The 20476-nt window shown below is 41.4% G+C and overlaps 1 protein-coding gene and 1 long non-coding RNA gene across 2 annotated transcripts in view; one reads left to right on the top strand and one right to left on the bottom strand.

Moving 5' to 3' along the window:
* Positions 1 to 763: 763 nt before the first annotated feature.
* On the top strand, positions 764 to 6138 carry LOC125321338. Its single transcript, XR_007201517.1, has 3 exons — positions 764 to 1059; positions 2292 to 2546; positions 3441 to 6138. It is a non-coding gene; the product is annotated as an uncharacterized LOC125321338 (long non-coding RNA).
* A 220-nt stretch (positions 6139 to 6358) lies between these two features.
* DCBLD2 (discoidin, CUB and LCCL domain containing 2) overlaps positions 6359 to 20476 on the bottom strand; it is a 40477-nt gene continuing 26359 nt past the window's right edge. The window contains exons 8-15 of the mRNA XM_048294035.1: positions 18264 to 18479; positions 16559 to 16683; positions 12591 to 12738; positions 12008 to 12178; positions 10980 to 11073; positions 10551 to 10600; positions 9527 to 9664; positions 6359 to 8475 (exon numbers count right to left, since the gene is read on the bottom strand). Of these exons, the coding sequence (XP_048149992.1) occupies positions 8033 to 8475; positions 9527 to 9664; positions 10551 to 10600; positions 10980 to 11073; positions 12008 to 12178; positions 12591 to 12738; positions 16559 to 16683; positions 18264 to 18479 (1385 nt within the window). The 3' untranslated portion in view covers positions 6359 to 8032. The remainder of the gene's footprint in view (positions 8476 to 9526; positions 9665 to 10550; positions 10601 to 10979; positions 11074 to 12007; positions 12179 to 12590; positions 12739 to 16558; positions 16684 to 18263; positions 18480 to 20476) is intronic.

Genomic DNA, 20476 nt, shown 5'->3' with positions numbered 1-20476 from the left:
CCATGCCCTTGCATCAGGGTGAGAAGGGGGAAGCAGAGGTTAAATGATTTGCTAAGAAGGTGTTAAAAACAATGCATACAGCTTGCTCAACACTTATTGTGTCTACCAAAGCATGATGAGAAGATATAAGACTATTGACAAAGGGAAGGAATCTGGACCAAAGATCCTGTTTTTGAACCTAAAACTGAGTTAAACCAGCCTTGAAGTTTGGACTTGGGCCAGGGACATAAAGAGCATGCACAGGGAAGCAAGGTAAAAAGTTCATAATGAGGAAGACCCTTTACTTCATCTGAGGAAGACCCTTACTTCATCCCGGAGACCCCTGCCCACGACCACCAGACGACACTGCGCAAGCACAACGCGGATGTGACTTTCGGGCTCATTGTAATATGAGGCGGGGCTAGGTAATGAATATGTATAGGTGCATTGGGAAACTTAATGAATATGGAGTTTGTAACCCGATATATACCAAGCTGAATGCAGCATGACTTTGGAGGAATTATCCCCCATGGGACACATACCTACTTTACTCCTTATTCCAGTAGTGGAGTCTTTTCTGCATATCACCCTGTCTTCCTGCGCTGTGGGAAGGACGGAGGGGCTGGGGGGGAAAAAAGATGTTTTAAGGGCTTGTTTTACTTACCATTATCCTCTTCTGATTCTGTTAGTAATAAATACACTTTGTAACTTTAAGGTAAGCCTGTTTTGCCCTTGGAGTGTTTTTCTCCTGGTCCTTATCTCAGCCCATGAACCCTTGGTTAATATTTTTTTTCTCTCGCCTAGCCAGCTGTGGCAGGGGAGGGTGAGTGAGCGACTCTCGTGGGTGCCTGGCATTGGGCCAGCATCAAATGACAGTGGGCGACTTGCCTGGCCACACAGTGTGGTGTCTCTCACCGGGGACTTTGTTGCTTTGTGGTTTTTGCCCATTTCTTTTCCTTTGGCACTGTGACTGGGCTTACTGGCTTGCTTCTCTGCTGTTTGGGAGCCCCGAGCCAGCGCATGCCGGGTTGCCCTCCACTTGCCTCTGCACAGCCCAGACCCAGGGACCAGCCATCGCAGGTGAGCTACCCAGGGGAGCGATTCCCTGCTCAGCCCCGCTGTTTTTCTGCCACTACGCCCGGTTTTTCTCCACACTTCAACCCAACACGCACTGCCGGCCGGGCAGGCTCACCCCGCGGAGTTTCTGCTGCCCACGGGGTGAGCCAGCCCCTGCTGTCCCAGCCGCTGCTCCGAGGCTCCTGCCACAGCCCATTTCGGCGCCCAGCCCGCCCGCCATTACCGTGAAGGAGACGCGGCTGAGCTGGCACCAGGCGCGGGGGAGCCACGGCACCTGCCCTGCCGGGAGCCACCGGCGCCCCTGCCGGCTGTGGCCGGAACCGCACCCGAGGGGAAAGGGCCCGACAGCCGAGAGAGGCCGGCACGGGGTTCAGGTTCAGGTTCTGTTTGTTGTCGCTTGTTTGCCGTGTTGTCCATGTGCATACTAGTAAAGAACTGTTATTTCTTTTCCCGTATCTTTGTCAGAAAGCCCCTTAATTTCGAAGTTATAGTAATTCACTGGGAAGGGGGTCATATTTTGCATTCCAAGGGAGGTTCCCGCCTTCCTTGGCAGACACCTGTCTTTCAAACCAAGACTGATTTTGGTGCCCAGTGTAGGGCCTGAGGGCAGCAAGAGGAAAGGGTGAAAAAGGAATACCAGTTCCTGGGTAACATCTTCTGTGTGCTGAATACAGAAACCTTGTTAAGCAGCCCCATGTGGTCTAGCATACCCTGCTTTGGCTGGCACATGGTTGAAAGGAGTAAGATGAATGTGTCTTTACAAACAGACTGTGTGAATCTGCTTGTGGATAGGGCTGGGAGCTTAGAGACAGGGCAGTAACAGAAGAAAACTCTCAGTTCTGGAAGATGTTACTAATCAACACAGACTGGTGCTCAAGCCAAGGCCATGTTAAATTGCTGAACCTAGAGAAAAAGAACAAAGACTTAACAGAATTATGAATAGGTTTTTTTCTTTTATATAACAAAAAGGGGGGTGCTTATTAGAGGGGGGCATAGAATAGATGATTGAAGAAGTCTGTACCTTCTGAGTACCTCAGCCAATGGGCAAAGGAAGAGGGTGTTGCGGCCAGGATTAGGATAAAAAGGGGGTTGCATCCCCCAACAATTCCAGAGACCCCATAGAAAATGCCCATGGTGTCTCCCTTTATTCAAAAAAAGTTACAGGAGTCCTCTGTCTCCTTTTTGGACATAAACCACTGGTGTTTGTTAATTAATTTTCCTTCTGTGCATGAAAGGCTGCTGTGAAAGTAAACCCACAGGCTCCCAAGTCACAGCAGAAGTCACTTGGCAGAATTGGTAACATCTGAACACCCTGAAGTGGTTCCATCTGGCATGGTGCTGCCTCCCCGTGCCTCCACAAGACAGGAAAAAGTAAAAGACAAATACAAGACAAGAGGATGTGACAGCTGCATCCCAACCACTTTCCCACACCTCCCATCTTCTAGGCTGAGATTTACATCACTGCATTAACCTGGCTGCCTGTGAAAGAGGTACATTTTTTACTAGAATAGAATCAAGGAAATGTCTTGTTTAAGCATAAAAAAATTATGCCTCCAACTCGGTTCACATATAGCATGTGTGATCCTCACTGATCAATTAAGTGCCTGTGAGGAAAATGCTAGATTGATCCTGACATTTTTCCAAGCATTAGCACTTTCCTACTCTAGTAGGAAGAGTAGGAAGTCTGCGGTGTGCTTATTTTTGAGGTCTTCTGAATACAGTTTTTTTTCTGAAAAGTTATGTTAGTAAACAGATGTACAATTTTTTTTGTCATAATACATAATATGAAGTCCTTTTTTGTATAAATAATTATGTTCTGAGCTGAAGAATACCTCACTTACTTGATATGAAAGCAAAAATTTTTTCTTTTTTAAGCTGCAATAACCCACATTCAGGATTTGGGCAACTTTTGACTTGGTAGGGTTTTTTGTAAGCATTTGCCATTGCATATTTAGATTATACAGTCACAGTCTTACTTTGCTAATCAACCTCCAAGTAGCTGCTAACAAAATCTCCTTGTTTCCATGGAATTGTCAATGCTATAAGGAAATAAACTTCAGTGCAGCTGTACTAGAGAAGCTGATTAAGACAGTGGTATTTTTGTTTAATTGGTTGTATAGAAAAAATAGGACTTCATATGCTGTTTTTCCTCAAATTAAGTGAGAATAACAGTTTGGTTTCATTTTTCAAAACTTAGGAATACTATCTTCAATTGGAACCACATATGGCATCTAGCTAATAACTAACTATATGTAGTTATATTTACTGTATACTTGTAAGCAAATATTGTATATACATTCCTTGTGCATGTGTTTGTAGATAAAGGATCAGTTAAGGAAAAATACCTTTTTTAATGTTAAATTTCTGTTTTGTTCTCTATGCAGTTTCATGGTTAGGAGACATGAAAACCATCTGAGGTGAAGTCTGAAGACACACAAAAAGGAATGCCAGGTAAGGTTTTTTACCGAGTGAATGAAGATCTGAAAATATTTGTGTTTGAACTGCAGAACTTGAGAACAGTGAATTTGTCAGATGTATCTTACCGTGCAAAATGAAAGGAGAAAAAAATTGGTTGAAACAACATAAAATTGTATATACAGCTCCTTGGAACTGTTCAGTGTCAGTCTGCTGGCTCTAAGACGTTCTGCATCCAAGATCCTGAAAAAATGTGAAGTTTCATAACTAGTCATTTAAAAAAACCCCCAAACTCTGAAGTATAATGGTGTGCCCATGGGAAAACAGCTTCCTTGCACCCCTCTCTGCTTGTACCAACAAAGCAATTCATCACTAGAGAGTGTTTTTAAACTGTTGCATTTATGAAGGAGGATGTAACTGGTATGCAGTGGATCACCAACACTTGTTTTAATTCTTGCCTAAGGAACAGACAACTCATAAAGCTGACTGCCACTGGACTATCATGTGCAGTAGAATTCCTTAGTCTTCATCTCCCTGCAGGTCAGCATCACCAGCTTTAATTATGTGCATTCTTTGATGTTTTAAGAGACATTTAAGTGCCTGGTAGAGCACCAGCAGTTTCTTCCAGCTTGCAGCTGAACTCACACCGCCTTTACTCATAAAAAAAGAGTAATTGTGACTGCATTCTTTATTGAGGCACTGCAGTGCTGGAATTCATATGAAAGGGAAAAAGCACAAGCAGCATCAGCTTTACTCGGTAACTGGAAATAGCCATGGTCTAGTTGAAGGCTGAACCAGCAGCCTCTCCAGCAGTGCAGAGGTGGTGTGCTGACTGGGGACAGGGACCAGCCCACCTCCTGCCAGGAAGCTCCTGAGACAGAGCATGACCCTGTGTAACTCACAAATAACCTCAGCATTTCCAGACTGCAAATCAATTAGATAAAAGGTAGGTGTTAACTGCAAACATACCGAGTAGTAAGTATGTACAGTTTATTTAAAATACTTCTTAACATATAAAACCCCCTCACTATTTATACAGTCTAAGTCCTAGCAACATATACAAATACTGAGCAACTACAGTACATGCTGAGGTAAGAACATACATTCTGGGAGAATACTCAAGCCAAACAAGAGTGAAATACATATTATATACATGTCTTCACATATAAGAGAGACCCATGAAATGTACCTTTGCTTTATTGTACACAGGCAAATTCTAGTCTTAGTGTGTCATGCAATTAAACCCAACTGTTTACATATTCAAATGTATCTCAGCCCTAGCAGATAACATGTTCAAAGTCTGAGGCAGGAGCATAGCCTGGGACCAAATTCCTTCAGAAAAGGGGCTTAAATTTTAAAAACATCAATTTCTTTAACAGCTCATGCTCCTCAGATGATGAAGTTGCATTATGTTTTCTTAAAAAATAACCCACTGTAGACAAACTGTTTAATTCTTGCACCACCTTAGCTTGCAGCTATCCACAGTTCTACCATTCCTGGTCTGAAGTAAAAATTAAATCCAGGTGTGTTTACACTGACTTCAACATATCCATTTGTTTTTATGGTAATTTTTCTAAGCCTAAACTGGTGCACGTTGAGAATGGAGAGGATTCTTAACTTGGCTGTAATCGTATTGTCACATCTCAATAGAAACCAACAACTTCCCACCCCTTTCAAACAGAATCAGCTCAGGTAATTTCAGTTATACTTGCTGCTGATAGCTAAGAACACTTACTCACCTGTTTAAGCAAAACTACAAAGATTGCAGACTATTTTTGTCAGGCAGAAAAAGCTGCAGTAACATCAAAAGTACAAGTATAGGCAGGAATTTGCTGTTCACAAATGGGTCTTAATTACCATCCTTCCTTACATTGACATTTACGCTTAAGACACCCAACTCTAAAATAAGTAATTAAGAAAAAGTCAGTGAATGAGAAAGAATGATCAGGAATTGTAGAATTGGGCTTTAAGGTAGCACAGAGTATTTTCAGCATCTTTGTTGGCTACAGGGACAGTGGGACTGAGCACACCCTCAGCGAGTTTGCCAACACCACCAAGCTGTGAGGTGCAGTGAAGATGCTGGAGGGAAGGGATGCCATCCAGAGGGAGCTGGACAGGCCTGAGAGCTGGCACCTCATGAACAAGGTATTGTCCTACACCTGGATCAGGGCAATCCCAGGCACATGTACAGGCTGGGCAGAGAAGTGATTGAGAGCAGCCCTGCAGAGAAGGACTGGGGGGTGTTGGTTGATGAAAAACTCAAAATGAGCCAGCAGTGTGCTCTCACAGCCCAGAAAGCCAGTGGAATCCTGGGCTGCATCAAAAGGGGCATGGCCAGCAGGGTGAGGGAAAGGATTCTCCTCTGGTGAGACCCGACCTGCAGTGCTGCATCCAGCTCTGGTGCCCACAACATAAGGACATGGAACTGTTGGAGCGAGTCCAGAGGAGGCCATGAGGTTGGTAAGAGGACTGGAGCCCCTCCCCTATGGAGACAGGCTGAGAAGGTTGGGGCTGTTCAGTCTGCAGAAGAGGAGGTTGTGTGGAACCTCATTACAACCTCCCAGGATCTGAAGGGGCCTGCAGGGAAGCCGGAGAGGGACTCTTTGTCAGGAACTGCAGTGACAGGACAAGGGGAAATGGGTACAGACTGAAAGAGGGGAAGTTTAGGTGAGATATAAGGAAGAAATTCTTTACTGTGAGGGTGGTGAGACACTGGAACAGGTTGCTCAAAGAACGTATGGACACCCCATCCCTGGAAGTGTTTAAAGCTGGGTTCAGTGGAGCTCTGAGCAACCTGATCTAGTGGAAGGTGTTCCTGCCCATGGCAGGGGATTGGAACTAGATGATCTTTAAGGCCCATTCCAACCCCAGCCATTCTATGATTCTATGTAACATATTACAGATGCTGAACAGGCCACAAGTAATTTTTGAGAGCTTATATACAGCCCCTCTGCAAACAGGTTTTCAAGTGCTAAGTGAGGATACTGTACTGGTATTAAGGCATGGTGGCAGCCCCTTGAACAGCACTGCAATCTCCATTTAGATGTTCTCCACAGTGTTTAAGGACCTGGGCAGTAAACAAGGCTTTGAATTACATCACAAAAACAAACATTAACTCCTGCAGTCCATAAAACTGGGCTACTGTGTAGGGAGGGGGTCTCACGTGTACGAATTAATTCAGCATCCTTCCAACAGTGCTGTTAGAATAAAAATACAGCATTTTGATAGTGGGGTTTTTTCCTCCTACTTAGGTAAGAAAGCTGTGCTTTTTTTTCTAACAAGATAAAAAATGGCAAATACGACATTCATATTGGTTTCATTTTGTGATTACCTAGCTAAAATGAGTCTACATTACCCCAATTAATGACTGACTGCAATGTTTTCATAGTACAGAACACTGGAACATTCAAAAGACACAAATTCCAATAAATACATTTGAAATGGACACTCTTTGGAAAAGTACTGGTTCTTTTGCAAAGGTTTTGGAATCTTTCATGCTTCTAATAAGAACAATCATTAAAAAAGCCCTAAGGCTAAATTTTGTCAGTTGTGCTAAAACGTACCATATGTGCTAAATGCATGTCTAACACAAAATGTGCACCATTAGAATATTTGTGTGCTTCCTTAAGCACTCACAAAAGTATGTACAGATCTTTGTATAAACTCACACCTGAACACAGAATAATGGGACACTCTGGGGAAGGGCAGGGCAGGGCCTTTCTCAATTCAAGTCACCTCCGAGCCCTGGATGCTTCTTGCACTGAGCATCAGGGAAGTCTGACTTGGAGGCAGATGCTATTCAAGTGGCCCTCACAGCACAGGAAAAATGTAAAAGCAATTGCCAGTATTTGCTTGTGCCACTCTGTGCCTCCTGGGTTCCCCAGGAAAGAATAAGACTGAGTGGCTTAAGGAGAAGAGGCAGAAAAGAGATTGTACACACAGCAGCTTGTAGTTTTGGAAGGCTAACCAAGAAGGCAGGAACCTTCTGAGGAACACACAGCTGACAATTCCCAATTCTGTTAACAAAAGCTGAAATAATACCATTCGGAATCAAAACTATTTTACGCCATGAAGCTAAAGGGATTTTTAGCTTGTTAAGTCCAAAGTTGTGCAGACGTTTTATAAGGAAAGAGGAATTTTAGAAGCTGTAGTGCTTGCACAGAAATTAAGGGCTTTGGGGTGGGGGTTTTTTCCCGAACAAATAGTACCATTAGGAAGAAATGACTGGCTTTTGTACTCCAACTGTTTCTCCCAATTGATCATTCACATCTGTGAATTACTGAAGCTAATCATGAAGAGTTCTTCTCTCATGTCAGACAGACAATTGTACAGTAGTAATAAAAAAGTCCACGGTTCTGCAGGAGACAAGCTGTTAATTGTACAGACAACTTGAGGAAAGGCAGAATTACTGTTTTCCCAGACCTCCCACACCACATCTTTTGGATCAACATTGTATTATTTAAGACTAACACTATCGAAACAATGGAATTAAAAGAATGAAACTGTGAGCTTTATGGAACTGGCTTTTAGAAACAAGCCATCATTCTACCTTCCTCGTGAGCTAACTTTGTTCATCCTTACTCCCGCCAGGATGGGCCACGCTCTGCGGCACCTGGTACACGAGTTGGTCGGCACTGCCTGGCCCCAGCTGCCCCTTTGGTATATCGTACAGTGCCTGTGCTGAGGATGCACTGTCTGTCCTGGATAACAGTTTATTGCACGTTCCAACCAGTGGAGGAGCTTGAGTCCCTGCAGCTTTGAAGGTGGAAATGGAAGAAGCGCCAAGAGGTGTGCTGGGATGGCTGGACATGTCCATGATGATTGGAGTGGCGTACTCGGGTCCAGTGACAGGCAGTGGCTCGGCATAGGCGTGGTAAACTTCTTGGATGGGGGAATTGTAAGGGTCCAAGTCAGCATAACTGGCTTCTTTTCCTTCCTCTGGTCTGAAGGTTGATCTCTGGTGAAGTGTGCCCACAATTCCCCCTACCAGGGGCTGAGCATATTCTGTGTTGCAAGCCCCAACAAAACAAAATATAAACATGGTTAATGGATTGTTTTACAGACAACCTGCCAGTAGTCTCACAGAGATCATTATCCCACAGTGGCAGTGGTCCATCTCTGTCCACCAATGCCAATCGCTTTGGAAAAGGATTCCTTTCCACTCAACAGGTAAAGCCATTGGAATAGCCAAAACATTCCCACTTCTCTGATTTACACTTCTTCCCAGGTGAGCTGCAATTTTCCATGCTGCAAATCTGCCTGAAAATAAAGCTTATTGAAGTGTTCTTCTTTTTAAATTAGATTCAAATAAAATTATTCTGCCTGTGTCTGGATGAAAAGTGGTCCTTGGGCTGGGGGGTTTGTCCTTTGAGGGGACATGCATGTAGTCAGGCTGAGGTGTTTTAGCTCAACAGATAATCTGAGTTACAAAAGCTGGAAGTGAAAAGCCTAACTTTTTTAGCTGGGTAAAAACAGACAAGCAGCCACAAGGAGAAAAGTAATTCTGCCTGCCATGAAGCTGTAACTCCTGCACATCTGCCCAATTCTGCCATCAGCAGGTAAGCACAGAACCAAAGGCACAGTCAGTCATCCTCCTCTCCTGCCTGGGTCACCAGGGAAAGGGCATGTGCCACTATCCATAAATCCTCCTTTTCTAGATCAAAAGTACGATTTAACCCTTATAGTGAGGGTAGAGAATCAGGTATCACATTTCAGATCTGTGCATAAAAATATTGTGATCAAATTATTATATAGTGCATGAAAATATAATCAAAAGAATTCTTTAACCCTTTATGAGGTTTAAAAACAAGTTAAGAACTGCATTAACTTGGGCAAGTGTCTATCTACAGCACATCGAATGAGAGAACAGACCTGAAAAAGCCTGCATTTTAAGATATATGCTTACCCACAGAACTACTCATTTCTCCTGTTTCCCCCCAAAAACCAGAAAATAACTAAATGTAGCCAGATTCCTGACATTTTTTGCCATGTCATATATATATGACATTAATATATATATATATATATATATATTAAAAAATGGCCCACAAAGTACCTGCAGAATCTGTTTGCAACATTGTTGGGACCTCTCTTGGTCTTAGGTGACTGATTTCACTGCTGCTGTAGCGTACAGGAGTTTCTTCATGTTCTGCTGATTTGGTTGGGAGAAACTGCTTCATTCCTTTCCACCATCCTTCACATGGGTTAAAAAAAACAACAAACAAACCACCCAAGATTGTGTATATACTGTGTTTTAAGCTACTAAAATATTTTTCAGCACAGCTTGTATTTTGTTGAAGCAGGTAAATAACTCAATTATCACTATTTGGATTAATACCTTAAGACAACAAAGCTGTGACTTTTCAGAAACAGACACGTAACAAATCAAAGTGAGGGCATTAAAAGGTTCCTTGTCTAAAGGGTAAGACACACTTAAGATTGCCAGTAAGCAGACACACAGATGTGCAAGTTTTCAACACGAGGCCAGAGAAGTGAAGCACAGTCATACAGCAGTACCAACCCAACCACTGCAGCTGCCCTTTGCACTGGGGCACAGGCAGTTTCAGGACCACTGCAAAGGGCTCCTTGGTGCAATTGTCTCACCCCAAGTTTGTGAAGCCCAAGACAATATGATGGAAGATATACCTAAATCCCACATGCTTACTAGGGCAATGAAAACAAATTTTGACAGAATTTATACACCAAGATGAAAGATTTTTTCCAGGACAAAAAAAGTAGCAAAGAAATGATTATGGAATGTATAAAGACATTCCTTATAAATTTTTTTCCTCTCGTGTTGTGTAATTAAGAGGTTCTATACTTTGTTCACTAAAAAAACCCCATGAAGCTGTCAGCTCTAACAGGAGTCACGACATTTACTATTTCTGAAAAAAAAAAAAGAAATCAGAGAAAGAAGGAGTGAAGTTTGTCCAGAAAAGACATTCAGTGTTTGCTATGCCTCCCTCAGTTAGCATTAGAGAAGCTTCTGCTTCTGCATCTGGAAGATGTGTTAGTGCAATCTGAAATGCACATCGAACAAAACAAGCTGAGTCAGTGGTTTCATAAAACCATTTTGTTACCTGCACGATCCCAGTAAGGTAGATCATATGTGCCCTCAGTTTTTTTCTTGCTGTGAAAGAAAAAAAAGAAAGAAAAAAGGGTTATTTTAGCTAGTCTGCTTATCAAAAGATGCATTAATTAATGCTGACCAACTACCACCTTGGCTGTAACTGGTCCTCAAATTTAATGTATAAGCACCAGTAACCTGGCTTGCCTTCACCAGTCTGCTGCTACCAGAGAAACCAGATTTTAGTCAAAACACTTCTAATGAAAACAGTTACAAAGAGCTGTTTTGTCCTTGCTATTCAAGAGAGTATTTTCTCAGAAAGAATGCAATTCTTTCCACAAATGCAGACCACAGAGTTCCCACAGCAACACATGCAGTATTTCATTCCCACACATCCAGGCTAACATTCATTTAAAGCACTTTCATCCATCTGTTCATTTACCGGTTTCTCCAATGCCACGCACAAACTAAGACAAGAATCAGAGTAGTGAAGACCATCACCAGCACTGGAACCAGAACTGCTGCCAATGCCACATCTGAAAGCCATTAAATTGAGTGGTGTCAGACAGAAAGAGCTTCTCATAAATCAGTTTTTGATTTGAAAATTACTTGGGTAAAGCACAGAGTTTTCACTTTTAGTGTCTATCACACCAGATCCCCCAGCTAAGCTACTCTGCTGGATGCTCCCACAATGCAGGCTTCAATTAACATCTGGCTCTTCTACATGCATGCACAGCTGGTGGTTTTGAAGGGTTTTTCATCATAATCAACCAGTTTGTTTTAATATATGGTTTTTCCATTACAACAATGTATTCTGTTATTTATGCAGAAGATCCCTTAGTGCCACCACTTAAGTTTGAACCTACTTTAAGAAGTAAATTCCACAGTACCTTACCAGTTAATCCCAATCAGCCTGTGCTGGGTCTGTGTGTGATCCTGTCCCCTGCCATCCAAAGGACACTTCAGCAGTGACCACATCTGCAGTGACTTTGCTCCCTTTTCTGACCGTTTTCTTCGATAAATGAAATGACTACACCAGGTGACATTTTTCAAATTTCATGTCAACAAGACTGCTCCAGAAAATATTTTCTATGTCAAAGGTGTTTTATTCTAATTATTAAATAAAGCAGTTACACCTGATTAATTCAGAAGGGAAGTCCAAGTTGCAAAAGCTGAACTCAGTTTGAACAGGTTCTGGAAGATGGAAGTATTTTATATATATATATATATATATAAAATATATATATTTATATATTACTTGGCAGATTATTTTTGTTTCTGCATGCAGTATGCAACTGTACATCTTTTATCATATTTGTATTTAATAACTGGTAAGCATTAGAAATCAAATATTGATGATCTGCTGTAGTATGTTAAGTTTTGAGAAAATTTCAATTCAGAAAGCACACTTAATATAGGCCAAAGCACTATCAGGAGTTCCAAACACTTCTACTGTTTAACTGTGGATACCTTTGGTTACACTTGGAGTCACTGTAGTGTTTTTTATTTCAGGTGTGAAAGTTGTTTTATCTGTCTGCAGTGAAGTCTTCACTGAATGAATGAAGTCATCCATGAAGTCAGCATTCTTCTCATCATTCTTGTTCTGAGGTGGTGGTGGCAAGGTGAGTTTAGGAGCACGACCTTCAGAAGAAAAGAATTTATAAGGTAAGTTCTTGGAAGTGCTAGTTTTCCATATCTCCTTTTTAGGACAAGACAGCTGGAACAGTTTGCTATAAAGCTTTTGTTCACATTACATAATGAGGAAACCCCCTCCAGGAATCAATGACATGGAAAGCAAGTGATTGGCGTCTTTCGACATACTTATTTTGTAAACTACCTTGTGTACACCAAAATTCAGTATTTTCCTGGTTAAGTGTAGTAACTTTTGGATAAACTCAGACGTACCAGTTACAGAATGATTATGCAGCCAAAAAGTACTTCAATCTCATTGAAAATATACCCACGATATAACTTTTAACCTTAACAATTTCACTTACAACCTTACAAGTTTCATTTCTTATCTTGCACAGTTGAAAGCTTTCAGTTGTCTTACCTATACTAAACTGACATCCTAGCAATTCTACTTTCATTGCAATTTTCTGGTGCCATTTTACGGGGTTAATCCTAAAAAAACGTGCAATAATAGGCGGAATGAAATTATTGCGAACTTCCTGGTACAATTCAGTATTCCCTTGGAATATCTAGAAAAGAAGGTGAAAAAAGAGAGAAACATTATGTTCTACAAACACAATAGCAATTAAGTAACTACTACCAATTTTGATGTTTTATTTAGGAAGAATAAGCAGTGAAGGATCCAGTTCACCCCAGAACAGTGCTGCTGCCTGCACTTGTCCATTCCCTTGGCCCCATTAAATTTACAACTAAATAAAATAAAGAAAGCTGTGTGCACATGCATACACACAGCTACATAGTTCAGAGTAAAGGTACCATATAGTATCCTACTGATGCTCCCCAGGCAGTGCCTGCTGTTACACATCTCACATGTTTATGGTACTGAGTCATTCCAACTTGGGTCCTTTCTTGGGATTTTGCTCTTAACTTTTCAAGCATACATGGATAGCAAGGAGCTGTGACACTGTGCAAGCAGGAATTGAGCAGTGCCCTCACACAGCCCAGCAGTTCAGCACTGTCTGTCTGAGGATGGTATTCATTAGAAAGCATTGGGAGGCACCCTCAAGTGTGTAACCACACTGTGCTCTCGTGGCTGCTGCCTGTAAGTGCTGAGCCACAGCCAAAGAATTTGGGCTCAGAACGTGAAAGCTCTTCTCAGTCTCATCCGGAGCCATGAGGTTCTGCAAGAGAAGGGCACCGGCTGTGTGAAGGATGAGCTCAAGCTGGTCCTTCACTGCCATGCTTGCACACAAAGAACTCATCAAAATGTGACAATACAGAATGAGTCTGGTTGAAGTTTAAAAGCAGTGAGCAGAGTCCCTGCAAGATGCAATGGAAGCACACTCACAAATTTACAGCTAACCATGGGTTTTTCACCCCCAAGCTGCTTAAAACAATACAGCAGCTTGGCCCAGTACTCCAACCCTCCCTCTCCTTTAGCAGGACTGGTTTGGCACCATCCCTTTTGGTAGGAAGTGAGCTGTCCCTCCATGTTAGTGCACAGCAGTGGGGCTTTGGCCCTGCCCATGCAACTCGGTGGTGCTGCTGCACCACTGAAGTGACAGTAAATGAGTTCTTTCTTTTGAAGGCATTTTTGATACAGCAAATCACAGTGGACACAGTGCAGAACTGAATTATGACACTTGCCAGGAAAAAGTCATTATTACAAGGAATTTTCTGCTCACTCACACCACTTGGTAACCAATAAAGCACCCTGCCATTCTTAAGGACAAGCACTGCATTGTGTAACAGCTGATGTGTCTGCCTAACATGGAGCAGTCAAGAGCTTTTAGCACATTTCTGATCAATGCAAATCACTGCTGTTTCAACCTTGATACACAAGAGAAGAGATTTCTGTATTGCACTCCTGAGTTTAAGGTATTTGAACAAAATGACTAGAACATCCCTACAGGTCTGAAAAATTATTCCAGGAAAGTATCCATTCAGAAGAAGTCCCCTGCCCTGAATTTAAGCTTATTGTTCTAAAATATACTTAGCAGCAACAAATGAAGACAAAGTAAATGCAGGGGGCAAGCCTATGATGTTATTTTGGAAATAAATGAATAACACCAAGTAGTTAGTTGTATTTCATGTGTCCACAGCAGACTGGGTTTCAATTTACAGCCACTTTTCCCTTACTACTTTTTTTTTCCTTTTTTTTTTTTTTAATGACAGGCTTGTAGCTCCAGATCTCACCAAATAATTATTTGTTTTGGTAAGGATGCGAGGGAGAAGCAAATTACAGAAGTGACTTCCTGTGGGGATGCTGTACTGCATCCTTGCTTGTGCTGTGCCTGCCAGTGCCCATTACCAAAAGAAGGCACATCTGGCTGCCCAAGCAACACATGCAGAAGTTACAGATTAGGGAGAGATGCCCAACTCTGAAAGTTAAATCTCATGTCAGGTTTCTGAGGCTGAGGTTTCTGAGCATATAACAGCAAGGGCAAAAAGAATCAATGATGACTCTTACCTTCAAGAAAGATTAACAGTAAAGATCTTTAGTCCAGGCTTTTATCAATCAAGCTTTTCATGTCTGGTGTTACAGAAGTAACTTAACTTTACCTGCACCTCCGTATTTTTTGTTACCCTAATTTTTGCATTAAAAAAAAATTTGCTTATGAGATCAATGCAATACAAACTTCTTCAGGAGAAATCACTTTCATATTCTTTTTATTATTAAACTCTTTCCATTTCCCTCTGTGCTGTTAGACAAAGCTTTTCCAACCTGCAACTCTGATTTGTCTTTTTTCCCCCAATTCAAACATTTTACTTTTTTTCATATATGAAAAGTTAAGAAAAGTTTTTCTTGAGCACTGCCGAACCTATAAAAGGTATTTGCAAAAAGGACTATAGGAAAATCTTGGAAAGCTTCTATTCTCTTGAAAAATGTTAGGAATTTCAAATATGTTTCAAAAAAACAGGGAATAGCACCTCCCAGTTGGTCTGCTGTTCTCAAAGGGAGAAGCCTGCAAACAGATGCATCCAAAAGCACATTTGTTTCAAGTGAGGTGATGGCAGATGGAGAGAAAATCTGCTATTTTGAACCAAACTGAACCATTTTTTCTGTCATTTAAATACAGCTGCCACTTCTGGGTACCTCTGATTCTTCATGCCCTGTCCCTTTAATGACACACAAAGTGCAAAGAAAGATCTGTTGCCTGTAATTTCAGGCTCCACAATTTGTTTCATTTCATGAGCATGCAAGAGGAACAAAACATTCAAATTCAAGGCAAGAGCTGCAAAGATTTTTTAAGAAAATTATCAAACTACCACTGAAGCCTAAATCCAGGCAGCTTGCTAACTGAGATCTTATTTTATGGCCATAAGAGGGCACTCAAAACTAGCAAAATATGCTGGATTTTTCCTTGAGTATTTCACACCAACAGTCACTCTAGTTCACATGTAGGCTCAGACCCACCTGTAAATTCTCCTCCTCTCTTTCAAGGGTTTCCTACTGCAATTATGTTCAGTGTTCAAAAATCTCTTAATTTAACAAACTTCAGCCTTTTACTTCATCCACAGGATGCTACATCCTACCTTGAAACATTCTTAACCCAGAGTAAAGAGAAGATGACCAAGGACAGCCAAAGAGTGACCATTCTTAAAGCCTGTTTCTAAAAAACTACCAGGCTAGTAGTTACAGTTACATGTATGTAATACCACAGGCCTACAGAACTAAGGTAAAATAAAACCAAGGATTTTAAAAACAAGAAGAAGGAAAATCTAGCTGCAGTCACATTACCAGGAATCCTGTCATTTCTTTTAAGAAAATCTGATCTGAACCACTGGAAAGACACAGGTTTTCTCATTTTTACTGTCTATTAAATACTGCAGAGCTTTAAACACAGGGGAAAGAAATAAGATTATCTTGCTGCTAACATTAGGGACTTTTTCTGTGTGGCAAAACATTTGCAGTCTGAACATATACCCTCTGCAAAGGCTACTCTCTTATATAAGAAACTTAACAACATTTGGTTAAAAATTGAGATTGACAGAAACATAAAACATGAAAAATTATACAACCCCTAACATTTATTCCGTAACCACAAGAGGATAAGAAAGTAAAGCTTAATTTTAAAACATGTAGCCTGTTTTAAAAGAAATACAATTATTCTTGAAGTGATGCAGTACCACGCAGACTACCGTTGGCAACAGAAGTTTCTTGTATAGAATATTCCCACCCCAAATAGTAATAAAAATAATATCTGAGCTTTAGAACTGTCTAAATTCTCACATATTTGCATATGGTCATATTTTCCTGCTGTTTATGATTCAAAATAACACTGAAAAGAAGAGTTATTTAATGATTCTTCACCATACCAAAATGAGTTGTATTTACAATTGTGAAATCTCTATAGAACATACCTACAAGGCATGTGGTATTTTTACCTTATCTTTATCCATGCCAGGTTCTCTGTACACTGTCCACTTCTGTGCATCATCACTGTATAAAATTCTGTAGGCTGAGACATAATAGTAGTGCTCTGCTAAAGTTGATCCAGTAGTTATAATACCTGTGAAAATTGAAGCGCCCAGTTAAGACCAAAAACTGGTACCATTTTGTAAAAATTAACAGATCAGTTTTTGAATCCAAAGTTGCATAGCTGAGAGTCTTCACAGGTCCAGTTAATTTCAAGAAGTTTTACCCAAAGTATCAGGGTCTGAAACTTCCACAGTAACTGAAACTTAGTAATCATTTTACTTACTCTATGTTTTAATTTTCATGACATAACCTTGCTAAGCCCTTTTCCCCCCATTTCTTGATGGAAACAGCCCGTTCATTTGACCACAGCCCACTCCTGTCCCCTGCTGCTGACACAGCCCTTCTTGTACTGCCAACCTAAAGGCACCACTGAAAGAACTGCAGCTTCCTACAGCTGATGCTGCAGCACAACTCACACAGGAAAGCTGTTTTGGAAAAGCTTATTAGCACAGGAATTAGAGGAGTAATGCAAAATCCAAAGAGTCCCCAGGGAGGTAATAACAAAGGCCACTGGTAAACCCAAGTTGCTTAATGGCAGGAAGCCATGCTGCTGATATGAGGGTGTGCAGCTGAGGTTACAGAGACCAGCTCAGGCATTTTGGAAAGACAAACCCAAACTGATCAGCAGAACATGTTTCACAATAGCCTTTAAGCCCTGGACCCTATGAAGCCCTCCACCTAAATCCAATTTATTTTTGATTTACATCAGATGACAAACATGCCCATTAACAACAGCAAATCACCTCTGAACAATGAAACCAGAAAACACTAACATTGGCACTGAAGATACAACAGCTGCACAGCTACCCTGGAGATTAAACCCAAAATGCCAACACCTCATGAAGATTAAACCCAAAAAGCCAACCAGTGCTTCACTACTTGGAATGGGCAACACTGCAGTCAACAGGAATTGGTAACCATGAGCTGGCTGCTCAACTCCCAGTACAGAAAACAAACCATCCAGAGCAGCCCAGGAAACAGCACCTACAGCCGTCTCTCCAAATCAACGCAGCTGCTAAAATCACCCCCTCTGTGAAGGAGCACAGCCTAACCTGCCTAAGCTTGCACTGCGTGGCCTGTTTTCTCTGGAAAGGCCCAGCAGAGACTGCGAGGGGGCTGCAGTCCCCAGCTCTGGGCCCAGCCCCATTTGAGGCAAGGAGGTGAAGGGAAGGCTGCCAGCAGCCTTCCTGTGTCTGCTGCTTCCTCACACTGCACTGGAACTGCTCCTACCCCTGCTGTCGGATTCACTGCGGCCGTGACGGGCAGTAGGGGAAGCCTAGGAACACAATCAGTACACCTGCATCAGAGGTACCAGTGGGCTGAGCTGACTGGATTTCCATCTGCACCTTCAAGGAGACAGTAAGGAGGAAAAGGGAAATACCAAGGATCCAGTAAAACCACAGGAAACACTTCAACAAATTCTGATGGAAGAGATGTCTTCTGCTATGAAACTACACCTCTTCAGCTCCAGGTTCCTCAGTGTATATACCTAGGACATGGAACCAAATTCAGTGCCACCCGAGCTTTATCTAAAGGCCCAGAACTGGAAAAAAGGATGTCTGTAACCAAACTTTTAGAAAGCTGCTGAGAAGCCACATCAGATTCACTCACCTGTTATTTTCTTTTCTTTATTCAAGTCAATCTGCAACCACTGATGTTCATCATTGATAAAAGCAGCCCAAGGAGGTCCAAGCCTTTTTAGTCTGGCATTTTCAGGTTTCCAAATGTTTACTTGTCCTGTTTGGTTAGGCCACTCAAGAATAGATGATGATGTGATGTGGGAATCAGGAATCACTCCAGATTCCATCCCCAGTGTCCCATAGCAACCTGAACAATAGAAAAGGTGACGACTGAAAATGAGATATGACGTTACGCTGCTTGGATTTTAAGATTTTACATGCAAATATTAAACTGCTGTCTAAATTTATTCCGTAACAACAATACCAACAAAACACACTGTCTTTTGCTTTCTAACAGGGATTCTAGAACCAAACTAGTCATGAGAATGCCATGATTTATGCCTGTTCCAAGAGCAATGTGGATATTCTCTCCCTCACCACAGTCACACAGAGCACTCGACGAGAAGCACCGGGGACCTTTCATGGTTTAAGAGTATCTATGGTTCATGCAGGAATGGCAAACAGACTACTGGTTCATTTGTTCCTTTTTCGTGTCTATATAATTTCCTGGGTTTTTAGAACAACCCCAGGATCACAGTGTTAATTTGAAAAAAACCAAAGCATGTAGGAAGTCATGTCATAATCCTGGCCTTGAGCTCAAATACATCTTTGAAATTAGTTACATTTTTCTGGTCATCATTCTTACTAGTTTCTTCCCACACTGAATTCTGCTAGTGGCTAAAGAACATCTCCTGAATTCAGGGCTCAATTTCTTGTCCTGTAATACCAACAGTTTTCCCCTCTCAAATGCACAGTCCCCAGAAGTATCAGCACAGAGCAATCTTTGCCTTCAGTCAGGCCTGTGGAACAACCCAGCCTAGTTTCCCTTCTCCTTCCCTTCCCTGCACCTTGTCTCTAGCTTATTCAATAATTTCTCACATCACTGAAATTCAGAGTCCAGATCAGCGTTTTGTCCTATCTCTTCCAATTTCCAGGCCATTTAATTACTTTCATACACACTGTCAGATCATATTCTGAAAGACAAAAGAACCCAGCAAACCCTGCCTGGGATCACTGTGTTTAATATTCTTTATGCATAAGGACACCAGATATGTAATTCTTTCTTTCAGCTCTTGCAGAGGTCTGGGAGAGAAATAATTTTAATATTATATGCATTGTATTTTCTAATTTTTGCTTGTTTATACATTTCCATCACCAAACACTCCTGCCTATCAGATTCCTCTCTTTATATCCCCATTCACTGTCCCTTTTATTTATGTATTAGGAAAAGTATTTGTTTACTTTTGAAGAGTAGGTGCATGACTCCCCCTCTTTCCTTTTTTAACTTTATCTTTGTGAAAAGCAGACATGATGATTTATGGTTTTTACATTGTTATTAAAACAGTTAAAGAGACTAAGGAAAGGCCCCTGTCTTCACAGTGTTTCCAACATCCACTCAGAGATGGCATTTAAAGTGACCTACAGGAAAACTACCTTCCACTTAGAAAACTACAGCCAATTTATTTGAAAACCAGGTAAGACAGAAAGAAAAACATGCAAAGCAGTAAAGCTTCAAAAAGGGTCAACACTTGTTACACCAATCATCAACCTGGTACACATGGACAAAACAAAACATAGCAGCCAAGAAAGGACACAACTTAGAGCAAGGCCCAAGATGCCCTTCCAGAGCGAGAGAGACAGTCATTTATCACATAGCATCCAGTTGCACAAAAATGGGAGATAAAGAAGCCAAAAGGGGGTGGACAAAAGTGAGGAATCATTTTGAGATTTCTTCCAGCTTTCTAAATAGACAACCAGGAAAGTAAGGAGTAAACCTGGAAGAAAACTAGAACATACAGTTTTTATAAATAGAGAGCAACTCTCAAGTGCCCAGCTCTGCTTTAGCAGTGTGTTTTAAGTGTGAGAGTCAAGGCACTTTATAGACTACAACAGGGAACATAACCTGAAAGAATCTCTTCCTGCAGATAAGCAAGGCTTACTTTAAATATCACTGTACCTATAAATGGGGTGATGATGAATCATCAAATTGAGCTAGTAAAACAATTAAAAAATATACATTATTGAGGAATGCACTAAAAAAAAGTCTCACAAATGAGAACAAAAATTAAGAAATCAAATGCCTGCACATTTATTTCTATTCACAAAGTTTGTATGAAAGCTATAACATGTAATACATGTGATAAC

Source organism: Corvus hawaiiensis, chromosome 2 (genome assembly GCF_020740725.1).
Source record: "Corvus hawaiiensis isolate bCorHaw1 chromosome 2, bCorHaw1.pri.cur, whole genome shotgun sequence".
Lineage (NCBI taxonomy): Eukaryota > Metazoa > Chordata > Aves > Passeriformes > Corvidae > Corvus > Corvus hawaiiensis.
This window is presented reverse-complemented; position numbering and strand designations above follow the sequence as displayed.